The sequence below is a fragment of the Temnothorax nylanderi genome, unplaced genomic scaffold (genome assembly GCF_030848795.1).
Source record: "Temnothorax nylanderi isolate EJ_2023f unplaced genomic scaffold, tnyl_v1.0 TNYL_tig0120_pilon, whole genome shotgun sequence".
In the NCBI taxonomy this organism is placed as follows: domain Eukaryota; kingdom Metazoa; phylum Arthropoda; class Insecta; order Hymenoptera; family Formicidae; genus Temnothorax; species Temnothorax nylanderi.
Genome location: NW_027249182.1, coordinates 177,454 through 194,420, shown reverse-complemented (window position 1 = coordinate 194,420; position 16,967 = coordinate 177,454). Strand labels below are relative to the sequence as shown.

Sequence of the window (16,967 nt, the reverse complement as noted above, 5' to 3'; positions counted from 1 at the left end):
AATTTGCTTGCAATACACGTTTGCAAAAATTTTATATAATTACAAGCCGACGTCTCTACAATATTAAGAGAAAATATAATATATAAATAATAGTAGCTAAACATCTTGTGTTATGCAATGTATGCAACATTGTATTATATTTTTGCAAGAGATCTGTAAAAGAAAGGCTTCACGTAAATCCTACGTAAAATTGATTTCTTAATTCCAAGCTAACATTTTCGAAATTTTATCGTTTAGTCCAGCTTTTTGTTTTTTATACTCCTTTTGATCATCCCAAAATCTGACGAGATCGACCAACTACTATTTGCAATATGAAGACTATAGTGGCGCAAGTGTATCCAGATTAAATTAGTGAAAAGAGCTATTGGGTTATTAGAGGCGTTAGAATTTTTAAAACTCTTTGTTCGCTTTACCGCCCTCCTCCTCTCTTTGTTATAATATTAGACACAAAGGACGTACACGCGCATCTGTATATGAGCAGCGACGGAAACGCTAAGTTTGACTACAATCTTTGTCTGTTGTGCATACCAATTGTCGACTGATTCGAAGTTATAACGCCCTTAAAACCTTCTTGATTTTTGTAGCTTTAGTCCCCGAGAAATTCAAGAAACATGTATCAGCGGTTTGTGGCAATCGTAGTAATCGCTACGCGTTAGTCAACGCGGAGTTGCATAGGTGAGTACATACGCTCCACATTTATATCGACACGATAAATTCTGTATAGAGATTGCGCTTCTTGGAATCACAGCAGAATTCGCAATAAATACTTTAATAAATACGATAATTGTACTAAATCTGTGAGAAAAACGCATTTTGAAAGTCGGAATAAAGTGAGCAAACTAATTATAAGAGATGCTTTGAGGATCCTTTCGAAGAGCTTAAATGAGATTAGCGTCATAAAAAGAGGAATTTGCTTTTAAAATACTTAAACTACATTCTAATGCGTAAATTCATAAATGCAGGTAGCACTTATTTCTTAATACGAAAATGTTGTGGCTTTAATAGTTTTCAAATAAAAAGTGCTTGACAATGGTCAATTAAATTATCCAAAATTTATATTTATTTTGAAAGATATTTTAAATGACATTCGCGTTTATATACGTATAATATAATGGACTTTTTTTTATATGTTTCTTCAAGAATTCCGTTATACAAAACATACTCCGTTGAAAAATCTTCGACGGACATTAATATGATACAGCTTTGTTTGGCTACTGTACCTCTGATTAATTATGACAATATACAATATTATGGTAATATCGAAATTGGAACTCCACCGCAGAGGTTTAAAGTACTTTTCAACACTGGTTCCTCAGAACTCTGGGTACCATCCAAAAACTGCAACGTTAGCCAACCTGCTTGCTGTAAGTATATCATAACATCGCTACCTTCCCGACATTCTATTATTTCTATATATACATTTGTATTAAAAAAAATTATTGTTTTAAATATTAAAATAATCTTAATTATTTTTTTCTAATTTAATTCGATTGATATCAAGTAAAAGTATAAGATAAGAATAATGGTGTAAAATTGTGTTTTTTCTATTTACATTTTAAGTAAAGTCATAAGAACTTTAAAGCAACAGTTTCAAAGGTTAAAGTCAGTGGGAAGTTAAATATTATATAGCTAAGTTCCAAATTATAAACTCTCTTATTTATATGATTTATCACATTTACTTTAAAGATACAAATAATTTTCGACACAAATCAGCTCACGTCTTAAAGCAACAAATATAAACATGAATACATTTGATGATTTAGGGCTGTTCTGGATAGTTTGTCAGAATGCTACAAAGTTGGTGAAAATTTAATATCATATTCTGTATTCTCTTTCAAAGTTCGGAGCCAAATTTCAAATCGATTCAGAATTCGGATAAAAAGTTATCAATTTTCGAATATCCGTTTTACAAATATTTTACAGAGATAAGTGTGAACATTAAAAAATGCTACCAATATAATGATATTTTACACATAAGTAGATTATCAACAATATGGCAACAAAATTTAAAACGATTTACAAAAATTTGTTTTGAGAATTTTTTTTAAAAGAAAATAATAGTAACATTTATTTGCAGTCACTAAATCTACGTCTTTTACATTCTGTTAGATTTGCCGTAACTATTTATATACATTTTTTTGTCTTTGGACCTTCCTGGAGAATTAATATATCGGTGTTTTTAATATTTCTTGCATACTTTCAGTTAAGACGGTGCCTCCAGAACATTCTTAAACTACTTCATTCTCCGAAGAAAAACACACGCGATAATATTTTATTAATAATATCAACGTTTCATAGGTTGCTGGTCTTAAGGTTGTATTCCAATCATTCGGAGAAGCTGTAAACTATTGGGGAAAAGTCTCCACCGTTAAAGAATTCGGCGGCATTTTGGGGATGGGTTACTCCTCGTTATCCAATACTGGAACTTCTGTCTTCCAAAACATGATTTATTAACGCGTGGTGTCCCGCGCGCGCGCGCGACCCGTTTTAGTTTCTACTTAAATCGGTATGTATCTTTCTGGATGCCCCACGTGTATTTGAAACTATTTTTTAAATTACATACCTTGTCTTTCCACGCAATGTAATATGTGTAATATGTACAATGTGAAAAATATGATATCGCAATTATTTGGAGAGAGATCGGTGTTAAAATAGTTAAAAATGTTGGAACAGTAAATAATAGATAATAATAGATTTTTCTGCAATGGCAGTTATCAACTACCTTAAATAAATTATTGAAATAAATTAATAAATGTTTGATATATTACGGATTATTAATATGGATTACTAACATTAATCTTCGGTGAACTGCGATGAGATTTCTAAATTGCCCGATATCAATTTCGTCCTAGGCGGTAAAATGTTCAGACTCGTTGGTAAAGATTACATTTTGAAGGTAAAGAATATTGTTACATAAAGGTTTAAATTGTTTTAGAATAGAAATATCATGCCATTTTTAATCTTTCATAGTTCACAACAGACGGTACGTCAACATGCTTTAGCGGCTTTAAACGTATTCAACCTAACAATATAACGGAGTGGGTTTTGGGCAATGTATTTATTGGTCGGTACTATACCGAGTTTGACATGGGAAAGGATCGAGTGGGATTTGCCTCTGCAAAATAAATGTTGATTGCTTTCTCACGAAGTTATCATTAAATATTAGGAAATCTAAATGACATTAATAAACAAATAAGTCACAGCTTTTTAGAATATTGACTTCTATGTGCTTATTGGTTTGTAATTTTTATTTGTGATTATTTATGTTATGTTGTTAAATGAATACGTATGTGAAAATTGAAACAAAGATATGAGATATTATTTCTACTAATGATTTGGTACATCTTGTTTTTTTAGCAATTATAGAATTGTTGTAAGATATTGTGAATGCAACTAAGTCTATTAAAAAAAGTATAAATTTTTTACACTGTATATATTGATTTCATATATCGCCCTTTTAATCTCATCTTATGCCCGATTTCACCAACGTCATGGACAATCGCGCGGAATATCGTAATAAAGTATAATAAAATCACTTAGCGCAGCTTTGTAACCGTAATCATCTTCCCTGATCTCTCTGCAAACATGACGGACATGCCTAGCTTTGCATTGTAAAGTTTTTTATTAATCTAACGACATTGTCATACGCGAAATAGTTCGCAAGAATAACCGATCTTATGGAAGATTTCAATATTTTCTGTTCAAACTTCGGCGTGTCTGCTGCAACTAATGATACAATCAACATTGATTAACAGTGATTGCGATCATTTCCTGCGCTAATCACGATCGCTGCTTGTACCAGTACCGTCAATTAGAGCATATGTAAGCAATGTAAGCATATATAAGATCTGTGTTCTTTATAGTTGATTTTTTTACATATTTTATTTAATGCAGAAAATACAACGTAGGGCAGCAAAAACTATTATTAATAATTTCATAAAGGGGCTAGCGAACAAAGCTCGTTCTTAGTGCTTATAATTATATATTACAAGCGACGAATATACATATATATTCCAATTTAAAACTGCGAGCCGATAAATGTCGGACTAAAAAAAACACAGCTATCGTTGGAACATTAAAAACTATTATGTCATTGTAACGCGATCGCTGCACGATTATAAGAATCCGCTTGTCTCAGCGCATTACAAATTTAGGTTAGTGACGATACGTATTGCATAAAAATAAATATGTAATGTCGAATATGCTGAAAGAGGTATCGAGTAACCTTTTATGTCACTTTATGTATGGATACAGAATTTCACGTCCGTAATGCGACAGTTCCGTCAAGTGTACTCCGTGCGAACGTACGATCAATTATTTGGAAAAAATTATTTTTATTCGAGATACTTTTATTAGTCTAGACTAGCAACTGTTGAATACGAATTCAAAATGTTCCTGGGAAAAAAAAATCGTTATTTAGGTTATAAATATTAAGACAGAATTTCAACTAGGAAGTTAATTATTATTGCATTCATATATTTGTGTTAATATTATTGTTCTTGTCATTTCGTGTCGCTTTCGGACAAAAGTCATGTGCTGATTACTATACCATGGTTATATCTGTACTACACACGAGAAGCGTTTCTCATGATTGTGGCAACGTAATTCTTATCGATGTGACGATCGCAGGCCACGAATGGGTTAATTAACGCTTCGTTCAGGATATGGTTAATCAGACGTATGAGAGATGAATGGGAAATCTGGCACGAAGGCCAAAGCTACGCAATTAAACCTAATATGCGTATATATACTTTAACGTTAGATTTATCATCTCTATACATTTTTCATTGAGTACTCGGAAATAAATCCGGTAAACTAATTTGTAAGTAAACTACCCAGGGAGAACTTTATTATGTAGTTTAACGCTTTTTCTCATCTTTTTCTCTTCAATATCTCATTGTACATTCGTCTGCATTTTAAGTGCAGAAAATATAGCGTTAGGCCTTATACGCACAATAGAGAGCACAAATTAGGAATAAGAATAAATATTAAATATTAGGAATCGGAATTAGAAATACATTTCTAATTCCGATTTCTTAGCTACGAATGAATAGAAACACTAAAATGAAAAAGGTCAACAAACGAGCAATGATACTTAGTTGTAAATAAATTAAATGTATCAAATTAATATATACATTTAATTATTTAACAACTATCATTGCTCGTTTATTGGCCTTTTACATTTTAGTATTTGATACACACGAGCGTGATAATTCATTTATTTACGAATAGAAAGTTTTTTACGCGCGGCCGGCAGTGCGCCGTGAAGGTAGCCGCGCAAATGGGTCCCGTTCGGTCCGCACCTGGCGCGTCGATCGCGCGTAGCGGTTGTTCAAAGGCGCGGCAGCGCGCCGCGTACAGTCGTCGTCGTCGTCGCGGAGCGAGGCGCGCGGTGAATGTTCGGCCGTCGACGTGACTGGACGTGACTGTCGGTTCTCCGGAGTGGAGTGCGGAGACTGCGGAGAGTCGAGCGAGCGTGGCGGTTGGCCAGTGCGCGAGCCACGACCGCGTGATGCGAACGTTTCCTCGCAGCGCGCCGCGCGGTCGTCAGAGCGTCGTCGTCGTAGTCATCGTCGCGTAAGGATATCGACGAGTGCAACGGCGAGCGGCAGCAGGAAGCCCCGAGGAATCTCACAATGTGGAGCCCGACGCACGTTCAGGTGACAGGTAAGCGAGCGGCGATATCGCGGCGACGCGACGGAACGTCGTAACGATGTCTCCCCCCCCCCTTCTCTCTCGTTCCCTCTTCTCTCCTCTCCTCTCCGTATAAATGCTTTTCGACAGGTGGTCGGCGGACGCTCGGACGCCGCGCGGTGGAATGCGTGCCGTAATTCCGATTGTTACCTACGCGAGGACGTATGGATGCGCGTATATACGAGGATTACGAGGTTACGTGTCTCTCGCGTTCGCGGAAAACTAGGCGAGCGAAACCCCGCAGCCTCGTCTGCCTCGTCGTCGCCGCCGCTGCCGCTCAGGAACGTATCCGAGGCCGTCCGGGCCCGGGGCATCGCGTCGTTGAGACGTAGAAACTGCGTTTCGCCGAACGTTACCACGTATTCGTCACCCGGCGGGATATCTGGACACTTTCCAAGACGTTCCGAGACGTTAAGAAGGGAATTCTCGAGAGGGACCGCGAGATAAGAATAGGATGTACTTACGAGAGTTCGGTGAATTTTTGAGGAGACACTACGCTACTTTACTCTCTTTTGTGCGAAAGAGATCAAGTAGATCCCTCGTTTAAATAAATCACTTCTTATCCCTCGTGAAGCTCTAATCTTATCGGTAACGTAAACGTAAACGATATACCGCGGTTTATAGCAGTCGGGGGATTCGTCATGGGAATGATCTGCTTCATATCTCTCGTTATCTTGAATCGAAGAAGACGTAAGGCGCGAGAGATATGCCGTTTCGCTGCTATGCGATGTGTCATCGCGTCATCGTTGCACCGTGGTGCACGCGAAAAGCCTCCTTGTCCACGATACTAGAAATCGCTCTGAGATCTCGGACAGAGAAAAAATTGACCAATCACATTTAAACAATTCGGCAATTGACCAATGCGATTGGTTAATTCTTTTTTCGTACAAGATCTCGGAGCGATTTCTAGCATCGTGGACACAAGGCTTTAGATCTCTCGCGTTTAAGAGTTGACCCTCTATAAGTCTATAATTTGGCCAGTTGGCTTTGTTTTGCTCGTATGAAAAAAAGAATTACACAATCGCATCGCGGAATCTCACTTTGTATTCGTCACGCGTCGGATATCTGGACACTTTCCAAGGATATAATTACATCGACTTTAAAAAGGAAATCCTAGAAAGAGACTTAGTATAAGAAGATACTATGTATAAGAATGTATAAGAACTCATGAAGATTTTTTTTTTAGTGAATTTTTCAGCAAACGTCCCGCATGCTTTTCCTTTTGGAATAAATCAAATAGTACACGGAGAGAATTTTCTCTTAGAATTTACCCTGAAATCATGCTAGTTGTGGGACAACATGTATCCACCAAGAATTTTATGCGAGCTATTCTGATTAATATCTACCATAATAAAAAGTATTAATATCTATTGCATTAAAATAAAAAATATGTTTGATTAATTTTACTAAAATATATCTAGAAAATTTCAATAATTTTTCAAAATTTACCAATCTGCTTGGTAATTTTTATCACGTTGTTTGTAAAATGTCTTTTGTATATTTCAAAAATTTCTTGGTTGCCAAGCTCTCCGTGTAGTAAATAGAAAACATTAATTAAGTCATTAGACTTAAAAAATATAGATATGCGCTTTAGATATACACGAATATAGATACATGTCGCTCATTTGCTTCAATAATGACATAACTCAAAATTTGCTTATTTTGAGTAATTGGTACAGAAAGAACAGTTATAATAAATTAAAATTTTTAAACTTATTTTCTGGAAAATTATTATTTTTGAGTTATGTCGTTGTTGAAGCAAATGAGTGATATACACTTCCAAGTCACATAACGTTTTATATAGAGTTAATGATGAAGAACAATATTCTCTAAAGTCCACTTTAGGTGATTCATGTCAGAAGTCAAATTGCTATTCTATATTTATGTTCTTATGTGCCATATAATACGAAAAACAATTGAGGAGAAAACAATTTAGAATATACACATATATAAAATATATATTATTAAATATATACGACATACATTAAAATATGTGATATAAAGAAATAATAAGCATAGATGTCTCAGATTTCAGGATAGAAATTATGGAATAAAATTATCTAAAATGGGCTTTAAAACTTAAATCGCATGACAAAAAGAGCGTCTTATAAAAAGCATACACGCGGTATAATGTTTCCACCGTTGATAATTCGCGAAACGATGTTATCTCTGATGATTAATTGAAGAACTATATTTATCTCTCTTGTTTTTATCTTTCCCTCTCTTTCTATCATTTCCTTAACTTCTTAAGATTATCGTAAGAGGATCATAATTTTTTTGTTTGTAACGACTTCTAGTAATAATTTCAATTAACTCCGACAGCAATTAAATGCAATTATGCGGACGCATCGCTGTGCTAAACGTTAACTCGCGGAAATACGCTGATTCTACTTGCCTAGTAGAATATTCTATTTCCTTGCGAGAAAGAGTTTATCGTGTGCTGAAATCTACATATTGAAAATTTCGAATGGCGAGCTCTCGTGCGATATTCCTCGGCCATATATCCAATGACGCATCCTGTGTACTGCTATTCAAAACAGTTATGTTACTTATCGGTTGTATCTAATGTCGATTTTTAAACACACGCATATCGCCTCCGATATGCGTGCCATACGATAATCTAAATTTTTTTCAAAATAATTCCTCTCTAATTCCCCGAAGGAATTTTTTCTTTCTTTGCTTGTTATCTTTTCTCTCGTTATCTTTTCTTTCTTTCACGACAGTTTAATCATCGATAATTCATTGCGGTCTTCCAACTTTCGGTGCGCAGTTTGCGGAGTGTTTAATTAGGATACACCGTTCACCGCGAATCGATCATAAGATAAAAAGCCTTGTTACTGCGGTTTAGCTCGCGAAAGCGTGCTCGCGCGTTAGCGTACTTGTCCTCTTAATTAGCACGCGCGAAACTTTTACCTTCGGGCGTTAGCGGGTGTCAAATCGAGAGTATCGCGGCCGAGACTCGCCGTTACAACGTACATATGCATAGGGGGAAGAAAAACCAGACATCTGTCTTCGAAACGGTCAACGACACCAGGTGCGAATTCAGAAAGTTTCCCCACGGTGATTCAGAGAGAATATTTCTCCGCGGAAGAGACTAAAATAGATTTTTCAAAATACCTAGGTTTTTCAAAACCTTGCGTGAAGGCGTGTGCAATTGTAGATACGTTCTCATTTATCGTTTTATAATAACAGAGACACGACATGTGCTAAAATCATAGCAGAGTAAAAATAATATGATTCTCGTGCCACTATCGTATGCGTATAATTACAAATCCGTCTTGCGATTTCCACGAGTGACAAGTTTTTAGCTCCTTCGTATATCTCGCTGCAAAATAGACGACGCGTGAAAGCATGTTTAGCGGCTATTCGGTGCTCCCCTTTCCTCTGCTTTTGCATAAAGTATTTCACCGATCGGACCGGATATGCCTTTCAAAATCGTGCAGACACGTTCAAACACTAAAAACCTTGGAATCTTATGTCCTTAATTTTATTTTTGTCTGTTCGAAATATTCTTACAGAATTTACAGAATTAACAAATACGAAATAGTCTTATAAAAACTAACGCGGTTACTCGAAAGAAATTCACGATGAACCCGAGAGAAGGTGCATCCTAGAAAATCCTTTGGATAGGCTTAACCCGAGAACGGGCGCCTTATTTTTTTTTTTTTTTTTTTTTTGCATAAACAGTCACCTGGGGCTACTTTTACACCCCAATTAAAAGTCATTATTAATTACATATTGCATATTTTGGATTGTTCTGTAATTTATCAATATTTGAGGACAATATGTATATAGATTTACTCAACATTTTCAGAAAAAGGAGAAACCAAAAAAATATTTAAAAAACGAAGGAAGCACATTAAAATTACTGTGCCTTTTTTCGACACTGGGGTGTTTAAGTAGCCCCAGCGCTCGTTCTCGGATTAAGAAAAGGATCGGTCGAGAGCCGCGTATCGTCGGATCATCGCGATCACGGCCACGTTGCTGAGACGCACGAAGCATTGAAAAATGCTTCCATCTATCAGACTAAACGGTATTTGACTGCGGCTTCATCGCGACGGGGACTTCGAGTCCGTCTCAGCTCTAACTCGACCGTGAAGGAGGATGCGACGAGAAATTATCTCTCTTTCGGCTCTTCCCTTCTTTCGGTGTACGAGAAATCGGGGAATACGTTGGCCTCCTCCTCGTACCTCGCACATCCATTATGGTTCATCGCCGTTGCGCGTGTGAGAACGAGGAAGTGCCTCCGACAGTTATTCGGTAACGCTCCGTGTTACGAACTAACGGATTACGGATGGAGGAGACAGACCACGGGTTCTTTCTTTTCTTTTTTTTTATCGCAGACGTTTATTCCGCGACCATTTTACGAGATCTTGCGGATTATGTAAATTCGGGTTTCAAGTTTCACAAAGATGCACCTGTAAAGGCCAATGTCACGATACAGTAACTCGGAGCATATTACTGAAATTATTGAAGTTCAATATTGAGAAGATAAACAAGCAAAATGTTTTTTCGGCTTTCTACTTCAATTCATCTTTTAATCTTTCTCACACATAAATATAATATATATTAATATAATTTTCTTTTTTTATATATATCTCGATTGAAGATGCGCGATGAGAAAAAGTCTTTTACAAGAAGGAGCGACCTTCGTTTGTAGCGCGATGAAATTGCCGGAAAATGTCTGGGAATGTGCTGTAAGCGTGTGATTTCATTGTTTAAATTCCGTATTTCGGTCAAGGTTTCGCAGAAATTGCTTCACAGCCACGATGCACCATTTGCATATATTTGACGTGCATAGTTAAATCACCAATTTCAAAATTTAATCAAGTTCGATCGCTTATTATAAGGTTCTTAATTCGCATGCACATTTCTCATTTTATCTTCAATGTCACATCTAGTTGATATGTCAAACAAGATCTAAAATGCAAACTAAATATAAATTATTTTATTACATACATATATTACGAATTAGTGAGCTACTTTAAAATATCGTTCGTACAGATATTAAAATGTTGCTAGTTGTTGTATTTAAATTGATACTCTCTCTCCTTATATTTAAATACCATTGTGGCTAATATTGAAGGCATAAACGACGATAAAAAACGGATAACAACACGATGATTTCTCGAAATTGCGAAATCAATGGGGCGGTAACTGATATATACATGCAGCTTTTACTCTGATATAAGCGAGAGCGATTACGCGCGAAAGCCATAACGTGAGATTTTCTCGTGGGCACGGGTGGAAAGTCGATTGAAGAAAAAAAAGTAGATGTACACGAGAGCTGTTAAAGAAATCTCTATTTTCACGATGACTGACCGCTACGTTTTATATTTAATTGCATTAATATTTAAATGCAAATTTAAATTATTGAACATATAGCGTTTTTTGCACTTATATGTACATCTACTTATTTATTTACGAGCACACTGTTAAAGGTTAGAGGATGAAATTTAAACCAATACCATGAGTTAGATTTATTTTGTTATTTTTAACTACCATGTGCGTCAAAATTTATTAGTTTGAAACAAAATAGGATTATTTTAACTTCATTGGTTTAGTCAAATTAACATTGTTTTAGTTAAATTAACTAAAATATATTGAGTAGGAGCAGTGGCGACCTATGGAATAGTTAAACATTACTCAAAATTGAGTTTAATTTAACCCTATGAATTTAACAGTGCATATTGTTATTATTGTTAATATTATTGTAATAATACGAAGCAGCTTAGAAGCAGAAGATTAATTCCAATCAAATTCAATCTATCTAGTTGGCGATTTACTTTGTACTTTAGTACGTGAACGTATTAGATAAAAGCAACATAAATTGTAGTACGACAATGTCGTTTAAAATAACTCGACACTTATTCTGCATTTTTTATTACTGACATCTCGTTTTCATTGTTTACAGTTCAGAGAGCCAAGGACTTGCTGACTAAAGGAAAACACAGTGAGTACGATATTTCTATCTCGATTGCACTTGCAAATTTTTCTTCGTCAACGCTTCTTTTATTCAAAAGAATTTATTAAATATACATGTATGTAACAAGATACACACTAAATGCAGTATGTGCAACATTTAAAGTATGTGAAATTAATTAAATTATAAAAAGCCTTCAATCTCCTAATGCCCGAAGCATCCTGAACGACCTGAACACGATAACATCTTGAGATCTCAATAATCCAGCTGTCATCCAGCCTTGTTTTCTCCCATTTGCCAACACGTGCATCATCATGTTTCTTACCTCTCTGCACGTTATTCGCGTGTTCGCGCCGATACCGAGTGACCTCGTATTTCGCGGCTATTTTAGGTCATGAATCATCCGGTGGTTTTCGCTAGCAAAGCAATCTGAGTTTGCAAAACAATACGCACAAATTTTCGTACGTTGTCGTCATATCAACTGAAACTCGAATTTCCAAAGCGAAAATATATAATTCCGTTGCCTCTCAGCAGAATTTCCGTCGCAAAATTTTATGTCATTTTACTCATTAGGAAATCAATGGCCTACTAAAATTAAGTAACGAAAGTATATCAAGATTTCTGAGAAGAATATTCAAAATAAAATGAAAATTTATTACACACATTTTAGTGAAAACTCAAAAGATAGAAAAAAATAAAAAGTTTATAGCATGAGATAAATGCAAATTATAAAGTTTATCATCAAATTTTGTCGATTTGAAGGAAATAATTGATGTAGAAATTTTATGTCATTTTACTCATTAGGAAATCAATGGCCTACTAAAATCAAGTAACGAAAGTATATCAAAATTTCTGAGAAGAATATTCAAAATAAAATAAAGCTGTATTACATACATTTTAGTAAACTCAAAAGATAGGAAAGTAAAAATAAAAAGTTTATAGCATGAGATAAATGCAAATTTATATAGTTTGTCGTTAAATTTTGTCAATTTGAAGGAAATAATTGACATAGAAATTTTACAACGTGTATTTTAAAATGCTTGGTCGAATTAACTTTTACAAGTTGATGTTCCAACTGCAACCAATACGACGTGAGGCCGTGAGCGCGTACGCTATCTTCTCGACCTAATAATCAATGTAATTGCGCGACGAGTTAATGACTTCCCGATGCGCGTCCGCGATACACGCGTTGTGACATTACTATATTTATTTAGCTGCAATTGTAAAATGAGCAAACGCAGTACTGCTAACGAGAGAACCATATATTATGGTTAATGGTAGGTTTCCATCTGCGGAAAGGATATTTAGAAGCGCGTCGATAGCGCGTCATATGTTGTCGGATTAAATTACTTTCCATTACCTGCATGTAAAAAGAGAATTGCATTACCCCAATTCTATCAATTTCTACCTATATATTATTTTCTTTTATTAATATAAATGCAAAACTGATAAATATGCACAAACCAGTCGGGGCAATGCTTTCCAATTAAGACCAAAATCGAGATCGAGAATTTTCTCTTTTTACCGCGAATACGTAAGTAATAAACTCTTACGACGTTTCTACGACGATTGAGAGCAGACGTATTCTCTTACCGGGTGAGATCTTTAATTCCCGTTACACACATCTCATTAATCTCCCGACCTCGCTCCCGGTCGACACCGATCCTCCTCGCCCACACGTCGTAGAAACAACAACACGTCGAATTGTGAATGTATGCAGAAACCAACGATTGCTTCGTGACAATCGCACTCGGCAAGGAAAAGTACCAGACATCGGTGAAGCAGAAGGCTACCAAGGACGTGGAATGGCACGAGGAATGCGAGCTGCTGATCCCGGAACAGGGGAACACCGCGGAAATCGTCCTCACCGCCCTGCACCGCAACTTCGTGGGGGTCGACGAGTTCCTCGGCACCGTCAGCATACCGCTCTCCAGCTTCGACGTGTACGAGAGGCCCAAGAACAGATGGTGCGTTTGCGATAGCGTTAATTGCACAAATTGCGGCGTCTCATGCAAATCTCTCCCACACTTCCCGCCCATGGGAAAATTGCTCTCGGGAAAGAGAAACCGTCGCGTTTATGGCGTATCGCCTACCTCATTAATTACTCGTATTCCTTTTTGCATTCTTGTAGCGTGATGCTATAATCGACCGTTCACCTTGTGTGGCAATTTGATATGGTCAAATGTGATTTTTTCTTCTTGTAGTATGTAGTATAGCAGAGTTTACACTTTATAACTCATCCTTATGCTATTTGTTGTTAGTGTTTATTTTTTTGAATTCACATTTTTACCTTAAACATATTTGTGACGTTTTGTAATTTTTATGTGACATATATTTTTAACAGATGAAAAAATTTCCATTATTGGAGTTAAGAAAATGTAAAATTTGCTTTATTAAAATATAATAGATATACATTTGTTGTCAATAAATTTATGAGGGAATAAATACGTTTGTAGGTACGCTCTTAACAGCAAACCAGGCAAAGAGAACACGAAAGAGAGAGGCGAGCTCGAGGTGAAGATCGGCTTTATCGTAAAGGCTGGAAGTCTGACCGACCTAAGTAAGAAGGAGCGTCACAAAAGCTCCTTGGGACAACTGTCCACAGCCGCGCAGTCGATCGGCGGCAGTTTGCTTAGCATCGGCAGCCTTGAGAAGCGCAAAGGCCTGAAAAAATTAGCCAAGTCAATTGGGAACAAAGTTAAAGGCAAGAGCAAGAACCGGGTCGATGGAAGTAATCTGGACGAGAGGGAGGAGCGCGAATTCAAAATTACACGACAGGAACCAGGTGAAGCTGATCCCGGAGTTATCAGCGAAGATGAAGATGAATTCACGGTAAGTGGAAACAAGCCTAATCTTAGCTATCCTAACGATATCGTCAATATTCGTATTTAATATTTGTAATAACGTTTTATTAAAATCGTTATATTAATTCCGAGTTAAGGATGAGTGAAGATTTGATTAATTTTATTATTTCTTGTTCGATAAGTATGTATATATTACAGACGGATAAAAACAATGGATTGGACAAATAGTTAAAATAAGTTTGTCTATTGGACATAGTTTTAATTACTTTAATCTGTTATAGTTTGACGATTTATCTCACAAAAGCTCGGCCTCGTCGCTGAACGCACCCGTGCCCCCTGGTGTTAACAGCGGCAATGCCAACGGTATCTCGAGTGGCTCGCAGAGCAATGTCTTCAGAGAGGTGCACACGCCACCGGCACCAATTAACGCCGCACCGAGCAAACCGCCGCGATTTGCCATGAGCGCGTCCGCTACGAATCTGTCGAAGGTCGACAATCTGACGAAGGACGACGAGTGGGGCTTGAAGCTCTACGGCAAGCAAGCGAGCAGCGTGCCTAAAAGGTAGTGTTTGAAGACGTTTTGAAGATATTTATCTTCAAAAGAAATAGGAGAAAAATAGAAGAAATAAAAAAAGAACGCATAATCCGGTAAATGCTTAGCAGTAACTGAGAATTATTACGTCAATAATAAAAATATAGTGAATAGATTTATTAAGTAAAACGTGTGGAGCATAATAAAGCAATGTTGCATGTGTTATGCTTGTCAGATGGGAAAGCAAGCCTAAGATCGTGGTGGATGAGCCGCAGGATAACAAACGCGACGTATCGCCTATTCGTTCATCATCACCAGTCACATCGAGATTGAAAGATCTTCCGGAACCGCCCAGTCCGGCGCCGAGAGAAATTCTTCATCCGAGGAATAAGGATGAGAAACTCGCTGCGAGCAGGGAGAAGCTCGCCGCAAGCAAGGAGAAGCTCGCCGCGAGCAAGGAGAAACTCGCCGCGAGCAAGGAGAAACTTGTGAAGGAAGATAAGTCGAAGGATAAGAAGGACGAGAAATGCGACCCACGAAGTCCCAAGGAGGAAAAGCACGCGAAGAAGGACAAGAAAAAGGACAAGGAGAGCAAATTCAAAGATGCCAACGACGAGAATCACCTGTCTTCCGAAAGGATCATCATCGGCGGCGAGGATGCCGTTAAGAATGTTGCGAATTCTAAGAGTCGCTTGCCGCACGAGGTCCTTAACCAGTTCGAGGGCAAATCGAGAGAAGTAAATATCGAGGCATAATATCATTTTTTTTTTAAGTCTAATTAATTTGAGCTCTTATTATTTGAGAGGAGCATGTAGTCGTCACTTTCTTTTCATGAGACAAGTTTTCCATTGCGAGACAATTATAGTTTTATTCTAAACAAAGCATTTCACTTACAGGATCTAATAGAACTGGCGTTGCACCTACAGGCGCAAGTCACGGAGAAGAACAAGAGACTCAGCGATCTGGAGGATTATATCGATGCACTGCTCTTACGTGTGATCGAATGTTCTCCACGATTACTTCAGAATCCGTATCAGAGGCGATTGTCATCCCCCGGAAACCAATAGATCGATAATTGGCGATGAAGCTTTCCTATCTCCACTTGGGGATCATTCCCTTTTTAATGCCTTAGTGATACTTTTATTCTAGACATGACTGACGAGTCGCAAGTGGCTATTTTTGTTATTAACATTGCTCTATAAATCTAATTTATTTTCTTTTATGCATTATAACTTGAAGGAAAAGATATATAACGTTCTCGTAGCGGCGTTGCGAAATCCATTTCCCCATATTTATTTATAAATCCCGCGAGAATGATCGTTGGACAATCGAGTGATAAGTAAATAGTAATTCGCTTATTATCGGAAGCCAGTTTATTACCGATATGAACAAAGAATGGGGATACGGCTGCCAGTTGAAAATGATTTGCATTTCACGTAATCCCCCGTCTTCCCAGTAAATAAAACCGTCGAAGTTTGAAAAGAAAAAAGTTTGTGTTTGTTCGCGATCGAGATTTCCGTCCAATCGAGCTTGCAAGGAAACGTAGCGAACACGATTGTATCTCGTTTTATTATTATCTATAAGTTATCTAAGAACATTTTTATATGTAAAAGTTCTGACGGGGCAAAAAGCTTCGCGAGATAAACACGTGCCTTCCGTCTTGTATATGTACGCACTCGGATTAAATCGAAACCATATGCGTTGTTAATTAAAGCACTGTTTAATTACGAGCATTATTGAATAAAAATAATATACAAATAATACAAAAAACGATATTAAAAGCTCTCCGAATATTTCCGTCTCGAAATCGCCCTCCTGAGAACAAAAATTAGGTCCATCGCGCATGCGCGTATTGCTTGCACTTTTTGCACTTGGGACATTTTTGCTTTCTCTTTCCAACGCCCAATGTATATATTTATCTCGTTTTAAGTGCAGGAATTTTCGGGAATTTCAAGCAACACGAACAATGTATTTTCACCAATACGGATTGACTTTAATCTCAGTTTGACTTACT

General features: G+C 37.0%; 1 protein-coding gene across 1 annotated transcript; it reads left to right on the top strand.

The window, feature by feature from the left end:
- The first annotated feature begins 5,355 nt into the window (after nt 1-5,355).
- Nucleotides 5,356-16,726, top strand: Rip11 (Rab11 interacting protein). The gene is made up of 7 exons (XM_071713086.1): nt 5,356-5,667; nt 11,609-11,647; nt 13,338-13,584; nt 14,074-14,449; nt 14,703-14,983; nt 15,189-15,690; nt 15,850-16,726. Exons 1-7 carry the CDS (start codon nt 5,637-5,639, stop codon nt 16,018-16,020), a joined length of 1,647 nt encoding a protein of 548 aa, XP_071569187.1. The 5' UTR covers nt 5,356-5,636; the 3' UTR covers nt 16,021-16,726.
- The last annotated feature ends 241 nt before the right edge of the window (nt 16,727-16,967 follow it).

Coding starts and splice junctions, on each gene's coding strand:
- Rip11 (XM_071713086.1), top strand. CDS start 5,637: ATGTGGAGCCCGACGCACGTTCAGGTGACAG. Junction 14,450..14,702: donor AAGATGAAGATGAATTCACG/GTAAGTGGAAAC, acceptor AATCTGTTATAG/TTTGACGATTTATCTCACAA. Junction 15,691..15,849: donor TCGAGGGCAAATCGAGAGAA/GTAAATATCGAG, acceptor TTTCACTTACAG/GATCTAATAGAACTGGCGTT.